The sequence below is a fragment of the Arvicanthis niloticus genome, chromosome 2 (genome assembly GCF_011762505.2).
Source record: "Arvicanthis niloticus isolate mArvNil1 chromosome 2, mArvNil1.pat.X, whole genome shotgun sequence".
NCBI lineage: Eukaryota > Metazoa > Chordata > Mammalia > Rodentia > Muridae > Arvicanthis > Arvicanthis niloticus.
Window position 1 is genome coordinate 102,295,597 of NC_047659.1, and position 23,470 is coordinate 102,319,066.

Genomic DNA, 23,470 nt, shown 5'->3' on the forward strand with positions numbered 1-23,470 from the left:
ATTTTTGGGTGGTCGTGATTTCCTGAGACTTGAGGAAGGGGCTCCCGAGTCTGGGGGTCTTCAGCACCAGCTGCCTCCTCTGACTGCAATGCTTCCTTTCACTGACTCCCGAGGCTCAGTTCTTTAATGTCTTCAGACCTGTTCTTGCAGGTCACCATCTGCTGAGAGCTCTCCCGAGTTCTAGGGTGTAATCTCCCCATCCCTACCACTTCCTATTGCATTCTCTTTGCTTATTCCTGTGCAACCTACCACAGGTTTTATTTAGTGTATTATGTGTCCCCTAGATATTGTTTAATAAGAATTCCATGGAGGCTGAGATTTTTTTTTCTTGTAAGTGGTTTTATTCTTACCTGGCATATGGCAGGTGCTCAGTAAATATTATCAGGTGCATGCATTATTTAGTGATCTCACCTAGGTTGTTTGCTGTTGGTTAGAGAACACTGACTGGTCAAAGGGTGTCAGAAGGCATGAAGATCCCTCCTGTGCAGGTGGAGTTCACAACAAACACAAGCTGGTCTACCAGGGTGACCACAAACTTAGAAATAAAAGCTCTTAAAAGTATCTTTCAGCAGCCAGGTGGTGGTGGTGGTGCACACCTTTAATCCCAGCACTTGGGAGGCAGAGGCAGGCGGATTTCTGAGTTCGAGGCCAGCCTGGTCTACAGAGTGAGTTCCAGGACAGCCAAGGCTATACAGAGAAACCCTGTCTCGAAAAACCAAAAAAAAAAAAAAAAAAAAAAAAAAAAAAGAAAAAAGAAAAAAGAAAAAAAAATCTTTCAGTGTTCCACTCTGAAATGGACTTATGGCAGATGGCATTAGGGACACACACAATGAACTTACAGGTACAAAACAAGAGGAAAGAGTTGGGAAGGAAACATAAGTCAGTCTTATAAGGACTCAGCATTGGGGTGGGATGGAGAAGGATGCATTATGGGAGACAGAGAGGGAAGCATCCAGGGGGATGGAGAGGACTGTAGCTTGGGAAGAGAGGCAGGATGTGTTGTTAGGCGGTAGAGCATTGACCCAGGTCCACAACATCAGCCTCTGACTGCAAATTTACTATGATGCTTTCAGGACTCATTTAGGCTTCCTGTCAATGACTTATAGTCGTTAGGACTTGGTGGTAGTCAGAGCTGACAGACTTCACTTCCCGTGAGTGCCTTGATGTGACCAGCTTCCAGACCTGTGTCCTATAGTTGGGACATTGAGATCTTGGCATTGAGATTGGTGGCTGGTTAGTTTCCAGTTTTCTCAGGTCTCTTTCTAAGTCTTACAATTTGGCCAAGCTGAGAAAATATCCTTGAGGCAGATACATTCCAGAATAACTCCTTTGTCCCCGGGACTGACGAGAGGGGTTAACTCTCAGTTTATGCTATCTGAAGATTAAATAACTCATCACTGCACACAATGAATATACACCAATAAAAAGGTTAAATAACTGAATACAAGTTTGAAATGTGTTGTAGACAACTAGGGCTGCCTGGCTGATTTTTCTGAGGTTTCTTGCTAGGCGTAAAACTGCTATCCAGGTAGCAGTGTTCTACCAGGAAGCAATCAGTGATTCCCTTATGTTATCCTAAGATGGAGGTTAGTAGGCTTTCCTGTAAAGGTTAAGGTAATAAACTTAGGTTTTGTGAATCAAGAGGCAAAACTGAAGATATTGGATGGCACTGTTCACATAACGCCGTAAAATAGTATTCGTTTGACTTTTCCCCATTTTTAATTTGTGGGTGGTACTGAGTCAGGTGGCAGGCTGAGTTCGGCTGGCAGAATTTTTGGACCCCTTCTTTTAACCATGCCTACTTTCCCAGTCTTTCATGCACGGCAGTCATGTGACCTACCTCTGGCCATTTAGGCCCTGTGTGAGAGCTGTAGGGGAAGTATGGCTCTGGGCCAGTTAATGCTGGGTGACAGGAGACAGGTGCTAGCAGCTGTGCTTTATTCAGTTCAGAGCCTCTCTGGTCTTAACCTTGAACAACATGCCATTGGTCACACACAGGGCAACAAAGGGGAAAAGCTCTCAATGAAGACTATAAAGCAGATGGCACAAGCGTGGCAGTTCCAGCAACCCATTTACCCCTTGTCAGGAGAAAGGTAATGCCATGGATTACGCAGGTGGTGATCAGTGTCCTTCATAGTCACGGTTTCCTTAGCTGATCCATCATGCTGAGAGATGTCACTATCTTCCACCCGCTCCTCCCACTCTCTGAGCACCCCTCCCTTCTCCCATGCTGGTGTACAGATGGCATTTGTCCTCTGTGACCCTCCTACTCCTATCTGCCTTGCCTGCTGTTAAATTTGACCTCATATTAGCTGACCTGTGAGCTGGCCAGTGACCCATGACCTCTTTGGCTTCATTCAGTGGATGAATGGGACCAATCTGATTCTCTGATTCATTCTCAGGCAAAGGAACTCTCAGGTGACAGGATGATTCAGTGGGAAAATGTGCTTGCTACATGAGCCTAAGGACGTGATTCTGACCCCTGAAACCCATGTAAGAGGTGGAAGGAGAGAACTCCAGTTATCCTCCAAATGTACGCACGCACGCACGCACGCACGCACGCACACATGCACGCACGCACGCACACAGAGTAAACCTCCATTTGGTCAAGGCATGTTATGAAAAGAACAGAAAAGGACCTGGGACTTTTCCTTTGGTTCCTGGAAGGGTAGAAAGGAATGAACGTAAACTCGGATGGAGCCAATGGGTGGCAAAAGAAAAGTTGTGCAGACAGAGCAGCTCCAGTGCAGGTCGATGCTTGCAATGTGTGCTTCCTTCCCACCCTTGTCTTTCAAAGCCCAGCTTGTGTGGCTCCATTTCCGGACTCCTTATTGATACTCCCCACCTCTGATCCTGGGGATTGAAGCTAGGGCCTTATGCATGAAAGGCACACACTCTTGCCATGGCCACTCCCCTGAGCTCCAGGTCCCTCATCTCCATTCCAAATGTATCCTTCAGTTTTCCGGGGGTCCTTTCAAACCAGTCACTTTAGAATGTAGGTCTCTGCCCAGGTCACATTTCTTAGTTCCCTTGTTCTTTTTGAGGTTAAGTTTCTCGATGGGGGAAGGGAAGACAGGAAGCCCAGACCACTGGAGGGCAGCACCAAGCTCCTTCTCAAAAGGCCCTGTCTGCACCATGTGGTTCTCTGTGAGCTATTTCCAGGCCGAGAGGCTGAGGACTGATTTAGCCTTTTGGAGCATCTGGATTTGTACTTCTCTGGAGCCACAAGAAGCGGGGCAGGACGGGGGCCAACTAAAAAGAATTCTTTCCAAGCGGACAGACGGTGACCATGTAGTCCCCTGGGGGTATAAAAAGATGGGAATAGAATCAGGGTCAAGGGGGGCTCTAAGGAGTCAGAACTGATACAAGGAAGGATGATGGAAGTTTCAGACACTTCCCCTTGGCCTGTCAGCGACTGGAACAGGAGGGACCCAGGGACTGGTTGGTGATGGAGGCCTGAGGGGGTGGGGTTGGATGACTGGAATGTGGATCATGTGCTATCATAGATGTGTAGGACATATCTGCTCTTGGGGACATAAGGACTCACATCGAACTGTAGACAGGCTGGGCGTGAGCAACCTGAGCAGCTGCAGTGTGCTTGGTGCCTGTTCAGAGCTGGGAATCTGTGAGGGAGATCTTGGAACAATGCCGAACCAATATGTTGGAGAGAGGAGGAGGCAGGGCATGCTCAGGGGGCTTTGTGGGAAGTAAACGGCCTTGAGGAGTACCTAGGAGGTTGAACACATATCTGGAGCTCAAGATATCAAGACCTGGACGTCATTTATGTGTGATCACTGACAAGTGAAGTGGATGAGATTATGTGGGGAGTTGAGAAGAAGAATATAACCCTGGGGAGCACTTAAGGGTAGACAGGGGAGTCTGTGGGGGAAGGAGGAGAAAGGAGAGTGACGCATAAATATGGATACCAGCCAGCTCCAGCAGACTGCATACATCAGAGAAGAGGTGGCACCAGGCTAGATGTCATTAACATGGGGGATGAGCTCAGAGAAACTGGAGGTCCCTGACAAGTTGCAAAAGCATCCCAGGAAGCCTGTGGGAAGGAAAGGTGAGTGGGTAGATGGCAGTGTCCTGGGGTGGGAAGCAGGCTAAGGACAGGGATGGGACGTAGACAAACCGCTTCGTCCTTTAAAGCTTGCTTCAGTCTTTGTCACATCTAATAGGACCATCCTTCACCCATCATAGATGCCTCAGGACTTATCTATCCTTTAAGGTCACCTGAGGGCAAAGGCCTCGTCTTACCTGTCAGGGACAGTTTCTACTCAGACTCCTAGGATGGGCTGAGAGGATGTAGGAGGACCCAGGGACCCAAGAGATGGTGCGTTCTCCCTGTTTTTCCTGAAGTCACTTGTGATCTCCCGCCCACCCCAAGGGCATCACAATTCCACCCACTCCTCTCGGCTGAGATCCTGTCATTCAGGAGTGAGGTCAGCAGCCATACTTTATTAGCTACAAAAACAAGATCCCTGGAGGCCTCTGCTGAAGAGACCCTTGCTCTGGGCTCTGCAGCCTTCTGCACCTCCTTCACACTCAGTTCCCGGTGTGAGCATCAGCAGTGTGCCCAGGGCATAGGGCTGAAGCCTGGCCATGAAATGACTACTGTGCTTGTACTGGATGGGACCTCAAAAACCCTGGCTCTCTTCTACCTCAGAGGTCAATGCTCAGTAAGTTGACACCAGGGGCTACCAACAAACTGATTTCTGACTTGACCCATGGATCCTTCCTCTGTGAGAAGCCTGTCCCCTAGCTTCCAGAAGGCCAGTATATACAAAGGGGCACTTATGTTGGTGTAGGTAGCACACTCCCAGTGCCTGCTATAACCACTTCTCTGTACCTGGATGCTTAGGGAAGGCCAGCTTTGAAAACTCAGACCCCAGATTCACTTTGTAAACCATCTCCTTCCAGTCCCTGCTACCCTTCCTTTTTGATCTTGTAAAGTTAGCGTGAAAGGTTTGGACTTCAGGCAGACCACCTCCTTAGTGAGGGACAGAAACTTTTGGTTCACAACACTGATCCTTGTTGGTGCCAGTCACTGGTTCTTCCAGTTTCAGGTTTTTGTTTGGAAAGCTGTCCTTCTGAGGGATGATTGTTCACAGTTATCAGTCCCATGCAGGTTAGATACGTGTGGTTGATATTTTCTTTTCAGAGATTAATTGGAATGACCCTTGGGATGTATGTCTCTACCACAGCTAAGTATGGCTTTTCTCGCCATTCACAGGCTTGTGAGTGGACATCCCCTGTGATGTTTTGTCACTTGCATGATGGAGCCACTATGCTCCTCCAGGCCCTCAGGGCATCACAGATACATCTGGGGGAGGGGGGGGGCTGATAGAAAGTCTGTGCTTATGTGACTCTTAAAAGCCAACAAGGCTCCGAAATCCTTTAGTCTTGCTAAAAGAACCAAAGGACAGTAGTGACCCCATGAATAAAAGAGAGAACCAGTGCCCAAAAAAATGTTTCTGACCTATGTGCCCCTCCCTTCACAAGCTAGCAAGCTGAACATTGACTGTCCTGTGATGGTCTAAGGATTTCAGAAGGAGGAGGTTCTATATGCATTACAGGCCAAAGATGGACAGTTTGCACAGTCTGAACAAAATATAAGTACTCTTACCAATAAATAGGTTTCAGAATGATAAATAAGGCTCTCCCCTGTCGGCAGCCTGGAATCCCAGTGAGAAGTGATGGGCACAGACAGGCACAATGAACTATGTACACAGTGTAAACAGTAAGACCCCGGGGAGGGGCGATGGTGAGGGGTACATACAGTTAGGAGTGTGGGGAAGTGGGCAGCGGGCCCAGGGAGGGAAAAACAACAGATTTGTATGGCAAGCATCCAATATGCCACCAAAGTTTGCTGTTTGGCAGGTCCTACGGTTGGTCCGTTGACTTCCTCCAGGTGGCAGTAAGGAGTAGAAACTGTCTTTTGTTTGGGAGCAGCAAAACAAGAATTTGTACCTCTTCCTCCCCAAGGGGAGAAGCCATACCTCAAGTCTTCTGCCTAGACATCAGGAGCTGACCAAGCAGTTTCCTAGAGTGGATGAGAAGGGCGAATTCTGCAGACCTTCCCTTTCAGGAAGAGCTCTGGACAATTATGTCCAGCAGGCGGCACCATAACTCACCACCTTCAAAGTGCTCCGACCCCAGGTCCAGCTCCGGTTGCTCTGGGGTGAGATGGAGCAACCACCCTGGTAGTCTTGGATCCGAAGGCAATATCCCACAAAGCACCCCACCCCTGGCCCCAGCACCTCTCCCAGCCTGAGTTTCGGTCCTTAAATGTCAGTCTCCCGGAGGTTGCTGTAGTCGCCCGGCTCACAAGCCTGGCAGATGACAGCCTCTGCCCCATCTTGGGGAACATTTAGGGACACTGCTTCTACCTCTGAGCGCAGGGCGCACGCAGTCTCCGCGCGCCGCGCTCCCCCAGAGCGAATCTTATGGGACAGGCTGGACATCTTCGCACGCAGCTGGGTCGTGGGTCTCTGTAGCGGCCCGAGCAGCCTCCAATCCAGGAGGGCGGAGGCTGGTTTTCGACTACTGGAGACCGAAGCCTGAGCCTCTGGCGTGTCTGCGGAGCCCGGGCCCGGGTGTGCAGTGAGGGCTAGGGGGGCCCCAGGGGGCGCGATGCGAGGGCTGGGGGCGCAGTCGGAGCGCGGGTCGCCGGTCGAGGCTCGCCAGTGGTGGCCATAGACTCGCCAGAGGCGGCGGCGACGGCGGCGACATTGGCAGCGCAGGAGGCGGAGAAAGGCGCGCTTGAATTCGCGACTGGAGCAGGGGTAGATTAGCGGATTCACACAGCTATTGAAGTAGCCCAGCCAGAAGATAACCTTGAAGACGCCCTCTGATGGTTTCAGCTGAGGGAACAGAGAGCCTGCAGGGAACAGAGAGCAGGGTAGTTAACTGATGGGGTTAGGAGGGAGGTTGACAAAGGACTGCTGCCGACCTCAGAAGCTGAGTCACGAGGTAGGTGCTATCAAGGGGACGGGAGTGTCTCTATTAACGTAGATGGGGGAAAAAAAGAACCATCTTCTTCTTTTCCCGAGTCCGACCTGATAGAAAACTATTTGGGCACAGGCAACAAATTCCAACCAGAAAGAGACCACAAACAACTTGCAACCAGTTTCGTGTAGAAACTGGAGACTGCGTGTGTCCTGAGCTCCAAAGTTGGAAGCAATGTCCCTAAACGTTCCCCAAGATGAGGCAGAGGCTGTCATCTGCCAGGCTTATGAGCCGGGTGACTACAATAACCTCCGAGAGACTGACAGAAATCTTTGCTGTGGAGCCTAGATACTGCTGCCTGTGTGGCAGTCTCTCTGCTGAGGGCAGTCTCTAGAAGACACCAGCAGGTCTTGTTCTTTAAGATGTCGATGTGGAAGCACAATTCTGCTACAAGTCTCATGTAAAAATATTTTGACAACCTTTTCCAGGAAATGAGTCCATTTGCAATCTTTTGTATAGCATGTTATGACACTCTGTAGTGTGCTGCCTAAGTACAGAAAGGGACAGGTTTGTCCAATGCTGTGTACTGTGGAGGAGTCATGAAACGTGGTGCTGGCTCTGGGTGACAGTGTGACTACCAGTGGGGCACAGGACTGCTCGTAGGCTCAGCAACAGCTTCCAACCATCTCAGACTCAGACAGGACAGGACAGGCACGGAACTATCCTGTATCCTGTGGCTATCCTGTAGCATGAACTCAACACATCTCATCTAGGCTCCATACTGAAGGGCCTTGAGTGAAGGCATAGCTTTCCTTCTGTGGGCAGTTAGGAGCCCTGGGTATTTTCAAGCAGGTGAGAGACACAATCTAGAATTAAGCTTCAAGAGCACAATACCCATGGCTGTCAAAATGTAGCCCTGTAGGGCTGTCCCTGGGAAAGTATTGAAGAAAAGCTGAGATGGTTTTAGGTGGGGGAACAGAATACCAGACAAGTGCAAATGGGCACTAAGACCTTGTCTTCCACAAATATCTCCATTTGTACCCCCAATATGGACCCTAAGGAAGCCATTCTGAGAGAAAAGGGACTGAGTGCAAAGCTACAGTCCAGAGGCCACCTTCTCACGGGCCTCATCCTCAGCAAAGGCTTCATTCTAGACAAAGCCTGTAGTATCCGAGAAACGGAGAAGGCTAAGCATGGCATTCTTTGACAAATCATGGCATTTTCTCTTTGCCCTTGATTTCCCCAAATAAGGCAGAGGCCCTTGCATATCACCTACTACCTACGTGGAGAAACAGTTCCTGACGCTAAGAGATGGTGGAAGGAGAGGCCAGAACCACACAGCCCAGCCATTTAAAACTTGCACATGCTGCCCTTGGCAAGCTACTTGGCCACTGAAAGTCTCACTTTCTTTTCTGTGAACTGGAGACAATGATGCTTCTCTGGATGGGATTCATAAATTTCAGGGCTCAGTGCTTCGCAGGATTTTAATCTAAATGTGTTGGGCTAGAGGTATCAGATTAGTACTAGAGAACTCATGCAGCATTCGAGAGCCTCAGGTTCAATTCCCAGGACTCCAAGCAAACCAACTGACCAAACAACCCACCCACCCACTCACTCACCCCTAGTATCTACTTACCCCTCCCCCATTCTGTGGCTTTTCAGAGAGGTATCACAGACTTGGGAAAGGACCTACTGTCTATATCTAGAGAGTGGTCAGAAACAGTAGCTGAAATACGGTGGGGTCATGGGTACCAGGGCTCAGTAAGTCATTTCCCCTGGGAGAAGGGTTAGGCAGTCCCTGGAAAATGCCTGAAGGACCCTGTCCTGCAGGAAGATTGCCCTCAAGAATAGCATCCCTCAATGGCTGCAAAGTCAGGCCAAATGCTGGAAATACCATTCTGACTCAGACTGCATCTTTTCTGTTTAGCTGTGGCTGACACATCAGTGGACTATGTTGTCCAGTAGCTGTTGCCAGCCTGGATTTATTCAGATCTATGGACAACATGACATGTTTTAGTGTTGTTCCAGTCTTACTGCAAACATTGATACTTTAATTTATGCACAACTGACTTGTGCAGAGTCTTTCTGGAACAGGGAATTTCTCACACCCGAAGGGGCTGAGATTCAAAGGCAGCTTTCCAGCCCCAACAGTTGCCTTCTGCTTCCCTTGAGGTCTGACTTATTTTGAGTTCTCTCAGAAGCAAGCTCCGAGACAGGGTTCGAGTGTAAGCCTTTAGCCTGAGAGGAAAACACCTTGGGTAGCTGCTGACACAGGTGGAGGGATGCTAGGAAGTCAGTTGCTAATGTGGGAAACTGAGGCTTAACCCCAAAGGGGCTCTCTGGGTCTCCACACCAGTGGGGAGGGATGTGGGTACCTAACATTCCTGTGGTAAGAGATGCAGGCAGGCACATAGGAGTGAGCCTGTGTAAACTGAAGGTCTGAGGGAGCTGGATGGGTCCCGCAGCCTCTGCCACAACCAGCTCTTACTCTCTTTGTAACCACTGCGAGCTTAGAAAATCCAGGCTTCTTTGCTGCAGATGGCAGACATGGTTCTGCATCATGGGCAGCAGGTTCTGGGAGACATTTTTGTTGTCACTTCTGCCTGGAGTGCTTCACCTCCATCTCCCTGTATCCCTCCCCCCTTCTCCATGCTTTCTCCGAAGCTCACACACTTTGCAAGGATCTTGGGTCTGAAGGGGTGTAGGCGTGTCCCTTCCTGTTTCATGATATGTGTGGGGTGAGGGAAGACACAAGGGGGTCCTCCTACTTGGGCCTCCCTCTAGCCCCTCATGCACACCCCTGCTCAGTTTCCATCCAACTGGCTTGGTTGCACCCGCCTGCCTTCCCACAAGTCCTGGATGAGGGTTGCTAGTTTCCCAGAAACTGTGGTCCCCCAGTCCATGCAGCTACTGGGAGGTGGAGGAACCTTTAAGAAGTAGGGACTAGCTAGAAGATTTAGGCCACTAGGGGTGTGTGACTCCTCTTCTGTTTTCTAGCCACTCACTTCGCCATGACATGCTGCCCCACCACCTGCCCCCAAATGATGGGCCAGCCAATTAGACTGCAGCCTCCAAATAATGCCCCAAAAGAAAGCTCTCCCCTTTTCAGTAAGCTGTCTTAGGATTTGTCACGGAGCCTGCAAAGCTAACACCAATGTGGTGTAAGAGATCTAGCTTAGTGTCCTGCAATGTGGACACTGCTGGTCATGAAAGCATCTGTCTGGTCAGCAGGTAAAGGTGCTGGCTGGCCCAGCCTGGCACACACTGGGCCAATGAAGGCAGGGGCTCCTTTTAGCCTGGTTTATCCCAGGCCAGTGTTATCTTTCAGGGAGCAGAAAGGCGGGCTGAGGAGGAGCTCCTGGGATCTGGGGAAAGACAGAGTGACACGAGCAAATAGGCCAAGCCCTGGGGAGGATGGACAGCTCTGAGGCCGAGGGGCAGGCTCTGTGATTAACAGTCTCTTCTGGCATCCCCAGAAAGGAGCATGTCCTTGGCAGGTTGTCAGAACTCACAGCCAGCTCTGAGCATAAGTTGTGACTGGCCATGAAGTATCAATCTGTGTCCCCCCAACCCCCTGCTTTTTGCACTCCCTTCACTACTGACCTCTGTTGAGAGCATGCTAGTCCTTTGGCTGAGAGATCCAAGGAGGTAAAACCCACCATCTTCTGATACTCATGCCTCTTCCCACCAGCAAGGTCAGGAGAGAAGGAACACAAACCCTAGATGCTCCCTACCTTCCACCTGGTCATTTGGTGGCTCTTACACTGGTGCTCACAGTCTCTCCTCCTCAAGAGACTCTGGCTTCTGTCCCTTACAGCCAGACAGATGTCTCTGATAAAGTACTTGAACTGAGGACCTGTAAAGGGGACCTGATAAGGAGGGAGCTAGACGTTCATCTTGGGGAAATGAATTCTGGGTAAAGGAAAGAGCATGAGCAAAGGTCCTGAGGCAGCAAGAATACCTCATAGTGTGGAGGAAAATCCAGGAAGTTCAGATGGCTGTAGAGGAGAGGGAGGGAAGGGGAAGAATGAAAAAAAAAAAAAAAAACCACTTGAAAACAATCATGGAGGGCTGTCAGGAAGAAGCAGCCTAGGTAAGAAAGATCTGTACCCCATAGAGATTAAGGGGACACAGATGGGCATATTGAGGGCACTGAGGTGAAGGGTCACTGGCAGTCTTCTTGTTTGAGATAGATCTGGAATGGACCTGATGTTCTTCTGCGCTCCAGGATTGCCTGCTTCAGGACAGTTGGGCTCTCCAGAGCTGGCAGAGAACCCTGGCCTCTATAATGGGTTGAGGGACATAGGACATGCATGGTAGGGCAGCTTTCAGAGTTCATGATGGATGTGGAGCCCAGGCTCTCAGTCTCTGGCCTCCTGTAGGTGTGTGCTGGGTCCCACCATTTATCATGCTCTCTTCTCACCCCTCCCCACTGCCTATCTCTTTATGTTCCCACTCTGGTCCTGTTCTTTTCCCCCTTACAGGTCTCCCCTTCTCCAATCTGTGGCCTCATACATGTTGAATGACAGAGTCTGCAGGTCTGCCCAGTGGCCCCTGTGCTCAGTGAGTCTGGACTGGCTCCAAGAAGAAGCCTCTCTGGACAACACTGAGAGTGCTCCCGGGTTTGTGCAAGGGAGAAACTTCTGCTTAGGACAGAAGGTTCCTCCTGGAAGTGGTCACCATGGGCAGGTGTCCCTGCAGTGAGCAACCTGGACACTGCCCAAGCACAGGGCCAACATCTGTTCTGTTTTGGCACTGGCAAAGTGGGGAAGGCAAATCATCCACTACTCAGGGCTTAACTCAAGAACCATGCGGTTTCTTTGGTCTGTCAGAGCCCAGGCTACCCAAGAAGAAGCTATGCTCTATGACCACGCTCAGGTCTTCCTCATGATCAGCAAGTGTAGGACATCTGGCACAGAGCCAGGGTGATTTGTGAAGGGTCTGAGGGGCTGGGTGATGTTTAAAGCTCAAAATATGGCTACCGGCTGACATTTTACCTTGGCCCAACCCAGTCTCTCATTCAGGAAAAGCAATAACAGGGACTCTGGGGCCAAAGTGCCTGGGTTCCAATGCTAGACCTTACACCAAGGGAGCTGGGAACTTTGGTCACATTATTCAGCCTCCTTGTCAATTTTCTCACACGCACAGCAGCATTGACCTCGTGGCATTGTGAGGAGGGTCAGCTCCTGCTAGGAAGGCTGGCAGCAGTCAGCACAGAGGACACGGGTGATATTTGGCTCATTTGTTTGGGCGGGGTGGTGGGAATGGGACAACGGGCTGAGACAGGCTGAGGGAGACATGCTCGGTGGGTAGAGTGGGGTGGAAGAGGGAGTGAGGCTGATGCACAGGCTGTGGGATCCTGAGGGTGCCGAGATGCCACTTGCCATGTGGGAAGACAGTAAACAGCAGGCTGGAGAGTAGAAAGGTGAGCCCAGGGAGGGAGGGTAGTGTCAGGGTGTGAGAGTGCAGATGGAGTGAGGCCCCCCCTCCCTCCCCATGGCCAGACCTTTCATGGCTGTTGCAATTAAGTCAGACTGGCACAAGGAAGTCACAAGGGTTCCAGCAGGGGGTGAGAATCAGGGGTGATGTGATGGCGGACACTACAGAACTCATGCAAGGAGGAGGGACCAGAGTTGTCTTTGAGACTGCAGAAGGTCAGCTGACATCTTTTCCCTACATCCTCTAGGGAGACAGCCCTGCCAGGACCTTGATTTGAGGACTTTTGACCTTTAACCTCAGAAGATGATTCATTGTTTAAAGCCACTAAGTCAGTGACCATTTGTTACATCGAGACAGGAAATTCATATGCTCTGAAGGCCTGGAATGTGGACCTGAAGTTAAATGGAGATCCGTTGGAGGGGGAAGAAGAGCCCCCTAGGGAGGCTGAGGGTACCACCAGAGAAGCGTGCATGCAGGATAACACCCAAGGAATGCTGAGTGTCCAAGAGGCAAGGCTGACACAACAGGAGAGGATGAAAGGACTGGCAAGCACCCTGGAGTGTGACTACTGGGTTGCCACTGGTGACGGGGCCATAGGCAGTTATGTGCCTCGGGGGAGAGAAGCTAGCCCTGAGTGGGCTGAGACATTGCTGGCTGGAGGAGGAGGACCAATATCAGAATATTCTTTAGAAAGTGACAAGGGATATTTTACAAGTAGCAATAAGGGAAGAAAGATACCAGTGAGATGGTAGGGTAGAGCAAAGGAAGTAATCATGTGGGGGTGGAGGGCGCATATCTTAAGACAGCTCTAGGTAGGTCTAGGTGCTACATGTATGAAGGGAGACAGAAGATACAGAAGCCTGGCAGAAACTGGCAGAAGCAGTTTCTTCTACTAGAAGGAAAGAACTAGAATTAGAAAGGAAAGAACTTAGGAGAATTAGAGCTGAAGGGAACCGACAAAGGCTCCCGAGGACACCCTGAGGCTGTCCCTGGGCAGAGAGCTAAGTAGTATTGATAACTCTTTGGCATGCTCAGCTGAATGATTTGTACTGGCTCTTAAAGCTGACTGTTCTATTCCCAAGAATCTTATAACCTGGGCATTGGTGTTTTTCAGTAACACGACAATTGGCTACGATGAGAATATTTACACTACAGGAATGGGCAGATGGTACCAATCAGTCTTTCCCAGAGCCAACGAGAATGCATTAATCAGTATACCACTGTACAACCTGGGAGAATGGAGGGCCCAATTCTGGACTAGAGACTCACAGGATGTAAGTGATGGGAAAGAGTTAAAGGTGCTCAGAGCAAACGAAGTGCTAAGTCATGGGATTGGCTGGCTCTCAGGAATGGGAGGCATGGGATTGGCTAGCTCTCGGGAATGGGAGGCATGGGATTGGCTGGCTCTCAGGAATGGGAGGCATGGGATTGGCTGGCTCTCAGAAATGGGAATCATGGGATTTGCTGGCTCTCAGGAATGGGAGGCATGGGATTGGCTGGCTCTCAGGAATGGGAGGCATGGGATTGGCTGGCTCTCAGTAATGGAGGCACAGTTAGAGACAGGGAGGTGAGACCAAGCTGAAGCTGAACTCAACATAATGAGCGAGCCAAGGATGGAGGACAGAACTGGTGGACTCACACAGACACACTGTGACAAGTGGGAGGAGCAAGGTGGGCACAGGGACTCCAACAGGGCCCGGAGAGAGGGAAAGTCAATCTAGTCTGGAGGGCGAGGTGCCATCACAGACCAGACTCAGCGCAATGGTGCCACTCCGACGACTAGATCAGGAACGAGAGTGCGGAGACAGTTTGTGACCCTAATATTTAGGTATGATAACTGTTTCTGGGTTTCCTGAAAGTATTGCATTTCTTAGTTCTGTCCTGACCCTGAACCTGGACCAGAGCTGACGGTAAATGAGATGCCAGTGCCAGTCAGCAGCTGAGAGCTCCCGCTGTAGCTTGTTAATTGTCATCTCCCCATAAAAGAGAAACAGTGAATGCCAGGCCTGGGGCCGGAAAAATACCAGCCGAGCCTGAAACTCGCAATCGCCTGGAAAGCAAGGGCACATGTGGATCCCAAAGGCTTCTCAGAGGTTCCTCATGCAACAGCACTGATGCCCCTCTCCCCAGCCACAGCGCTGCCATTATGCTAGAAAATGCCTTGAATACAGGATGTCTGAATTCAATGGATGGATTCAAATGGATGTCTCTTGTGGGTCCTCAGTTTCTCAACAGGAGCTGTTAAAGCTTGAGTCTGATAAGATGACAGGTGCTAGGGACCAGCTGTACCACACTGTCCCTGTAGTTAAGAATATTGTGGGCACACTTATGATTTTAGTATAAAACAAACAATGAACGCCACAATACTCCGATAAAATAAAGGGAAATAGAATAAGCTACGATGCTGTTCTAGCCCTCCAGACCCTTGGAACACAGGATATGCAAAGCACGGGCTCTATCACTTCCCCGAGCTGCACAAATTTGCTGAGCACCTACTCTGTGTAAGGTGCCACACTGACATAGACCAGGGTTTTGGATTTGCATGCACTAATATAAGTGTGTATGCCTTAAATATATAACACGATGATGACACTTGCATCTGTCTCTGAGCAAGAAAGATACAGAACATTTCCAGCACCACAGAAAGTTCTAGAACTCGCTTCCAGTTGGCACTCATTGTTCCCATTCCACACAGCACTATTCCGATTTTTTTTTTTAAATTATCACTCTGATTGGATTTTGCCTGTTTTTTGAATGCCTTACACATAAAATCATATAGTGCACACTATGTTCCCGATCTGGTTAACTGTGCCCGGTAGAATGTCCATAAAATTCACTTGTTATTTTTCCTTGCTGTAGAGAAGACTAGTCTATGAATAAATTGTTTATTTCTCCGTTCTCCTGTCTGGGCTTCATCTCTGGATATGTTTTCTCACAGAACTGCTCATTCCAGGTCTGTCAAGCCTGGGTATCTCACCAACACCACCACTCTTCTGTGCTATCAGGTAAGACTCCTCAGCCTTCACACTGATACACACTGAATGCTGACAGCACTGGGGCAAGCAATGAACTATGTCTGAGGGTCAGAGATATTCTCTGTACCATGGGGACAGGCTATGAAAGAGAGGCCCAGTTATGGCTCCCAGATGGCGGAAGGGGTTCATGAGTTTAGATGACTGTGTGGATTTCTGCCAGAGCCTCTGAAGCTGCCCTGGGTGGTGGCATTGAGAGGCTAGCAATGGGGTCCAGGGGTGTCATTCAGTGGTGGAGCACATCTCTTAGGGTTCAGTCCTCATCACTGCAAAAAAAATAAAATAGCCTCAGAAGCCAGTGATGCTTAGTAAAGAACCAGAGAGACGGAAATGAAAAGCTAGGATCTGTCAGTGCCACCAGAAGGCAAGAGGTGAGGCGGGGTCCTGTATGTGGAGGTTTCCAGGGCAGCCCTACTTCTGGGCCTCACTGAGGGGCACTTGCCATATAGATCATAGAGCCTTGAAGACTCTGAGGACAGGTGTGACCCCCCCCAAAGGCTCCCTGAAGATAACAGATGCTCTCCTGCAACTGGTGCTTACCAGAGGATGTGGTCCCTGTTCCCTGGCTCCCTTTGGCATAATGGGTATATAGGAAAGGCTGCCTTATGTCTAACCAAACCCCTACCTTAGATGGCTGAGGGTGAGCAGACCCATGCACCACATGTCCCAGGGACAACAGCTTTGATCAGGTGGCAGTTCCGTCCTGGCAGTGTAACCCTATGCTAGCCATCCTCCATCTTGAAAATTTTCAGAGAAGTCCTAGGTAGTGGCTCTGACTGCTACCCTTGCCCATACACACCAAAGTTTGGGCTGCTTGTAACCAGGGTCCATTTATATAGCTTTTTATGATGTTCTTCATGGCACATAGCCCTGTGCCAGCTTGCTTAGGACCAGAGGAAATGTGTCTGTCCTTGGCAGGGCTATCAAGAGCTCTTTTTTTTCCATGTAGGTTATGTCTGCATTCTTTCCAGTCTGACTTGGAATGCCTCTGTCAGTGAACAGGAAGCACTACCCAGTTCAGCCCTGTCACATGTGTGTGTGTGTGTGTGTGTGTGTGTGTGTGTGTACTCGCACTCGCACGCACGTGTGCACTGCCATGCTTGGAACAGACACACAGCAAGAAGGCAGTGGCCATTCACTGGGGCAAGGGTTGCCAGTGTGCACACACAGCAGTGGCACCGAAAGCTCCCTTCCTGTTCTGCCTGGAGCTGTATGTAGTACCAGACAGATGGTGTCTAAGGTTCCTGTTAAGTTCCCTCTGCCTCCCTCTGTGGAATATATGCCCTATGCTTATTTTGCATGGGGAGAGTGAGGCAGACATAAGTGAGGTAATAAGATGACCCATTGCTTATCTGGGACGTTTATGATTGTGTGTACCTGGCATCTGTCCTCAGGAGGCCTCACAATTCAGTAAAACTGTTGTTGGCCCCTCTTTGCAGGATATTTGCTTGACCAATACCTCACTGCTCTTTTTGGAGGGGACGAGGTCTCACTAGGCAGACAGCTTCAGCGTCCTCAGTGCTGAGGTTACATCTGCTATGACCAGCTGGCCTGGTGGGGCTGGTAGGTCACAGTCTACAGCTCTCAGTTAAAGCATCGTCTGGGATTCCAGACTTCCCCCTCGGGCTCCAGCTACCCCACATTTGTTGTCTCTGCTCACCAGCCACACCTGCATTGCTGCTGGGTCTCTAGAACACAAATGTGTGAATGGGAGCACTGTGGCTCCCAGAGAGTGGCCGTGTGGTATAGCCATGGCCCTTGTAGACACACATGGTGCTTTCCCAGTGCATCTGTGTCTGGTGCTTGTCGCAGCTGGAACACTCTTATGGACCTGAAGGCTTCCCACCTGTGCAGCTGTACCCTTTCCTCTCGAAGCTGTCTTTCTTGACTTCTGTTTGGTTCTTTCTAAATAGGTGCTCCCTGGCTTCCATCCTTCTGCTGCTATCTTCCTGGGAGACTATACCCCATGCTCCTGCAAGTGCCCGCATCCCAAACCTCTCTGCTCAAATCCCCTCAAGCCTTTATCCTAGCACCTCCAAGGTAAGACACATTGTCCCCTTGAAGGCCATATTCCTCACAAAGTGCTACAGCTCAGAATGTTCTTTCAAGGACACATCTTCCCTCACAAGCCTTGGGCACGTCCATGCCTCCTGGCCCCCTTCCTGCCTCAACAACCTCCAGGCCACTCTCTCCCACAGCAGCCTCTGCCCTCCTCTTTGCCCTCCAAACCACATAGGGCAGAGTGGAATATTCTGCTTCTTTGCTTGGCATCTGTCCTGTTTGCTCATTATTGCCAACTCTGCCAGGAGTTTGAGTTGGCATGCACATCCTAGAACACACAGCTTAATAGCTTTGCATATTCATACATCCATGCAATCCCTTCTTGGAGCCAGATTTAGACATCTTTAAGGCTCCCATAGCATGCGGGAGGAACAGCAGAAATACAGGAACAGAGAAAGAGCAGTGCATGCCAGCAAGGGGCAAGAGTCACAGAGATTTAGAGATGATTTCCTGGAAGATGAGAACATGTGAGCTGGGCCTCAGAAAACAGTAGCATTCTTTGGCTATGTTGATTTTAACCACGAAAGAGGAGAACAGCCTAATCTTCAGGAGGAGACTGGATCGACACACCATGCAGTACTTTCAAATGCTCCAATAATGGCCCCACACTGCATGAATCTCAAGGACATAATGTTGGATGAAAAACTCAGATGGAAGAATGAGATGCACAGGGGGTGCTATTGGTACAGATCGAGACACACGGAACAGTGCTGCAGTTTGAAGTGAATGCAGATGCCTGCGGTCCGAGCATCAGCTGTGCATGTTGTCCAAGCATCAGACATGCATGTCGTCTGAGCGTCAGCCATGCATTGGAGCAGTAAATGTCAGCATCCTCTCTGGGGAGGTGGAGGAGGAAGGGGGGCACTGAGTTCAGCTGTCATCTATTCTGTGAAAGCAGCAAGGAGAGGGGATAGAAGGTAGATATGGCCAGGTCAGCACATGCTCAGAGTGGGTGACCATAGGCCCATGGGCACTTATTATATTAGTTTCCCCCTCATTTGTGCTTTATTCTATAACATAAAAAATTATTTTTAAAAGAATTAAAGGAAAATGTAAAAAAGGTAGGTGGTATTTTCTACCCAGGCTGAGCATTCCCTGTGGGGACTGGGGTGAGCTAAGACACACACACAGGTAGAGGAATAAGGAGCCTTTAAACAAGTTCCAAAGGCTTTAAACAAGTCCTGCCAGGGCAGGACTGTGGGGGATGGCCTTGGAGGGAGATGGAGAGGGAGAGCACACAGGTCATGCAACATCTTTCCCCTCCTCCAATGTCACTGCTGTCACATTCTCCAGTCCCAAAGTTGGCTGGATGATTTTTTCAAGTGGGGGATTTATTCCTTTTCCTGAGTTGGGGGGTGGTGGTGTCAGTGTATGACATTCATGTATGTCTCACTTACATTCATGCTAACACTTCACTGGCTCTTACAAAACTTGTTGAGGTCAGGATTGTCATCACCATCACCATCACCATCCTCACCTAAAGATGAAGAAACAGAGGCCCAAGGCTGTATAGCTAGTGAGAGACAGAGCTGGAATTTGAGCTCAAGCTGCCTGACACCAGGGCCTGTGCCCCAATGAAGAACAATATAGCTCCCCATATGCCAGGCACCGTTCTGGGTGTTCTGGGTTCAGTGACGATACAGCTGGAAGGAAAAGCTGAAAAGCCAGTGAGGGAAACACAAGCCAAAGGGGCATTTAAGCAGAGACCCATAGATTGGGAGTTAGGTAAGAGGTCTGGGAGCAGTCCAGACTGAGACAAGCAAAGAGAAGACCAGAGATAGGTAACAGACTTGGCAAGGAACTAACCCATTGAGGGTCAGGGCAGGGCAGGGCAGAGAGAGGCAGCCCTTCCGGGAATAGTCCTCTTCAGATGGGGAGGACATCTGTTGGGAATTCCTGCAGTTCACACCCATGGTCTTACCGTAAATACTAATAGTGACCTGTTTCTGTATGGACAATAATAAACTTGAGGGCTACCTTCTGTAGACTATGGAAAGAAGTTTGGATTTTGTTCCCGAGTAGTATGAAAATATACAGGGATTTGTAGAAGGGTTATACAACCGAGTTACGATATACAAAAGTCACTATGGCTGCTGTGTGTGTGTGTGTGTGTGTGTGTGTGTGTGTGTGTGTGTGTGTGTGAGGCTTGCAGGGGATCAGGAGGGAGACCATTATTTCTTCCCCGTGTTAGTCTTAGTCTCAGGTACAAGCAGCCAGAGAGGGGAAAGGGAGGCGAGATCCTGGTTGCACCGGGAGAGGTTGCAGCCAAGAGCAAAGTGACTCAGAGCAAAGAACCTTCGACATGCTGCCTCTTTCTCCTCTCCAAGCTGGTTCAGGCCTTTGGGCCCTGCTCGAGGGCCTTCAGAGAGGTGGGAAGAATCCTTTGAGAATGGTTGTACTTCCCCCAGGACTGCAGAGCCCTTGTAAGGGAACTGGTTCACTCTGTAAATGACTATAAACAATAGTAACTGTCCACTTGACGGACTTCCCATTCTGTTCTTCCCATCCCCACAGTCCCCTCCTCCAACCCCTTCAAGAAAAGATTTCAGAAGGGAAAGCCCACAGGGCTCTCCCAGATACCAGATCCAGGGGCCAACTGAATGGATGCCTACTGGAGAAAGCAGCTTCTGGTGTCTGCTGCTAGTGAATGAATGCATGCATGTGGGCTCATGCACAATATATCTATTTCCGGAGATGGGTGTACACAGGGATCGTACACACTGCTGGTCACATAAGACAGGCTGATATTTGCCCAGATTTCCAAGAAACTAAAGCAAGACCAAGGTTTGTAATGGCTACAAAGGGTAAGAAAGAATGAGAAGCCTGTAAAAGGAAAAACACATTACTATCAAGAACCCCTTACTCTCTCTCCAACAGTAAGCGACCAGGACATTGATAAACTTCCATAGTTGTGGGTCATCTAAACCGTCTAGGAAAGAACTTGCTAGAGGGGAAGGGTCTAATGTGAGGGAATCACTCACCCAGAGGCAGGACGAAGAAGAAAGGGAACCAGCACAGGACGAAGACACCCACGACGATGGCCAACGTCTTGGCAGCCTTTTTCTCGCGGGAAAACTTGAGCAGCCTTACGGAGAGCGAGCTGCGCAAGGTGTGGCCCTTGGTACTCTGTGTCCCCGGGTTTCCTTTGGCGCTAGTGGCTGCGCCACGACAGTGGATCCTCAGAACCACCTCAGAGGCCTTGCCGGGCTCCCTCTTGATGCCCGCCTCGAGGCTGCGCGTGGTGCTGCGCGCGACCACGTACACGCGGCAGTACATGACCACGATCACGGCCATGGGGAGGTAGAAGGAGCATACGGAAGAGAAGATTGCATAGCCCACCTCCTCGGTGATGCCGCAGCAACGCTCATCCGGGGGTACTGGCTCCTTCCAACCTAGTAGCGGTCCCACAGATACCACCAGGGCCACCGCCCAAAGCAGAGCCAGAATGGCAGCGGCCTTGCGCTCTGTCATAATGGCTGGGTACTTGAGCGAGTGGCGCACACCCACGTACCGGTCCACAGAGATGGTGCAGAGGCTAAGGATGGAGGCAGTGCAGCACAGCACGTCCACCGCGGCCCATACGTCGCAGAAGGTCCTGCCAAAGGCCCAGAAGCCTAGAACCTCCATAGTGGCTGAGAAGGGCAACACAGCTGCACTCAATAACAGGTCAGCCACAGCCAGGTTCACGATGAAATAGTTGGTGACCGTCTGCAGGTGGCGGTTGCAGGCCACCGAGAGGATGACGAGCAGGTTGCCCGCCACAGCGGTGAGGATGAAGGCCGCTAGGAAGACACCCACTCCCACGCCCTGCGCACTCACCACTAGCCCCCCGACGGCCGCCGAGCCATTCACCTCGCCGCTTGCCGCGGCCCCCGGTTCTGCCGTGGAGCTCTGGTTGTCCTCGCCGCCGCCTGTGGCACCCGGCACGCCGCCCACTGCCGGACCCTCGGGGCCAACCGTGCCAGCTCCGCCGCCCCCGCCGGAGCCCCCAGTGCTACTGCTTGACCGGGGTCCCTCGAAAGTGACGCTCAGGATGTCGCGGAAAGTCATCTCACGGCGCAGCCGTCGGGGCCCGAGCCCAGGCACAGGGCGAGCAAGTGGAGGGGAGGGAGCCCGCGGGCATCGCCGCAGCGCCCGAGCCAGCCCCGTGCGCCGGTCCCGTCGGTCCTGCCCAAGTTCCCGCGGCAGAGGGGCCGCAGGGGAGCGGTGCTGCAGGGAGAGCGGGGCGGAGGCCACCGGGCAGTGAAGGTCCCAATGGGAAAGTGGGCGTTAGGGAACGGGCTCTGATGGTGGCTGCGGAGTCACAAGGAAAGAAGGGCCGGGGCTGGCTCCGTGCTCCCCTCTCCAAGCGTGTCCCGGCGAGCCGCGGCTCCGGGAGCGGCAGTGCGGGCGGCGGCCTCTGCAGCGCTGGGGACTCCGCGCGGGGGCGGGACGGAGGAGGGGCGGCCGGGAGGGAGGAGGGGGCGGCCGGCGCGAGCGTTAGCTGCGGGCCAGCGAAGGGGCTCCGTGCGTCCAGAGGCTGCGCGGGTCCTCGCCGGTGCTCACGACCGTCCTCCGACCTAGCTGTCCCCTTGTCCTCCTTTCCTCAGCTCTCCTGTACTCCAGCCTTTGCCCCAGCGCGTCTCGCAGCCTCCCTTCCTCTCTCTAGACTTGCGGTCACTCTCTGCTTGCCCTTGCCCTAGCAGAGCATACAAGGTGCGATTTCCCCAGGGCTTCGGGCTCCCGGCTTCTGCCGCCAGGGAGCAGCAAGAGCCCAGGAACTGTGGGTTCAGCGCTGGATGGTAAAACACTGCCTCTTGAGATGTTGTCTTCTGGATGTTGTCTGATGCCCCTTCTCTTTTCTCTAGTGGGCCTGTCCAGCCCAAGATCTCAGTGGTAGCACTGAAACAGCCATGAAGGGGTCAAGATGCTTGAGCGTATGTTGAAGATGGGCGTGACTGGCGTGAGACCAGATGGTGTGGCCACAGCCCTAGGACCTTGCCCACACTCTGAATAATACCAACTTTGGCCCTGCTACTTTACTCTGCATCAGAGGTCGGAATAAATCTTCCTGTTGCTACTCGAAGTACTCGGGACTCCCTCTGGGCAGTAAAGGTCAAGTTCTGGAGGGTGGGAAAGGTTATGCAGGGTGCTTAACGGGGAGGGAGCAGAGTAGTTTGCCTCCACCACCCAGGCTCCGCCCTTACTGGCCATTCCGTGTGCCTCGGTTCCCCACATGTGAATTTTCAGAGAGTAAGCTTCACTGTGTTAGCAGTGCCACCGAAGAGGTGCCCACACTTCTCAAAAGAGTGGAGAATAGTAGGGTAATGCCTGAACACGAAGAACAGAGGACGGAGGGGATGAGGCAGTGCAAGGGAGCAGACCCAAGGGAAAGAGAAGGGAGGGAGGAGGAGCCTCCTATTGGCTAACAGGACCAATAGGGAGAGACACAAGATCATTTTGTGGGATTGTGGGGGTGGGTACCTGTGCACACTCACACATGCACTCCTGTATGTGTGTGTTTGAAGGGTTGAAGGTCCAGGACCTTGCACGTGCTAGGCAAACACTGCCATGGAGCCACATCCTCTGCCAAGCGTGTTAAAGATGGTTAGAGCGGGACAATGGGAGACCTGTCTGGGGTGCTTCTGAAGTCTGAATTCCTGGACCAGGGAATTTGGTGAAGGAATGATCTAGCCACTTTGGGAGAGCAAGTTCCTCTGGACAGTGTCTCCTTGTGTGCAAGACTAAAACACAAATTTCAAGTGAGAGTCATTTTGGGTACAAATGCCTCTGACATTCGTGTGTTACCCAGGTAAACCTCAGGGCCATGTGGCCCAGTCTCAGAGAAGCACCCACTTTGAAAAAACAAGCATGTCATCATGCTTCCTGGAATGACCTCCTGTGACCCTCCTTCCCCCTGATATGGGTCCATGAGGGTAAATGGAGCAAAGAAGACAGAGGGTTTGGAAGCTCTGTGAGTATGTCAGTAATGACGACACACTGGGACC

General features: G+C 51.1%; 1 protein-coding gene and 1 long non-coding RNA gene across 2 annotated transcripts; one reads left to right on the plus strand and one right to left on the minus strand.

Annotated features, from left to right (window-relative positions):
* Window positions 1-344: 344 nt before the first annotated feature.
* Window positions 345-21,733, minus strand: Adra1d (adrenoceptor alpha 1D). The gene is made up of 2 exons (XM_034495671.2): window positions 20,465-21,733; window positions 345-6,883 (listed from the first exon to the last, which is right to left on the minus strand). The coding sequence occupies exons 1-2, from the start codon at window positions 21,531-21,533 to the stop codon at window positions 6,288-6,290; spliced, it is 1,665 nt and encodes a 554-aa protein (XP_034351562.1). The 5' UTR covers window positions 21,534-21,733; the 3' UTR covers window positions 345-6,287.
* Window positions 6,836-19,621, plus strand: LOC143441432 (uncharacterized). The gene is made up of 4 exons (XR_013108816.1): window positions 6,836-6,975; window positions 13,505-13,664; window positions 15,329-15,395; window positions 17,336-19,621. It is a non-coding gene; the product is annotated as an uncharacterized LOC143441432 (long non-coding RNA).
* Window positions 21,734-23,470: the final 1,737 nt, after the last annotated feature.

Excerpts from the sequence above, each read along its gene's own strand:
- Adra1d (XM_034495671.2), bottom strand. The coding sequence starts at position 21,533 with ATGACTTTCCGCGACATCCTGAGCGTCACTTTCGAGGGACCCCGGTCA. Across the intron at positions 6,884-20,464 it reads CTTCTTCGTCCTGCCTCTGG|GCTCTCTGTTCCCTCAGCTG; the intron begins GTGAGTGATTCC and ends TGTTCCCTGCAG.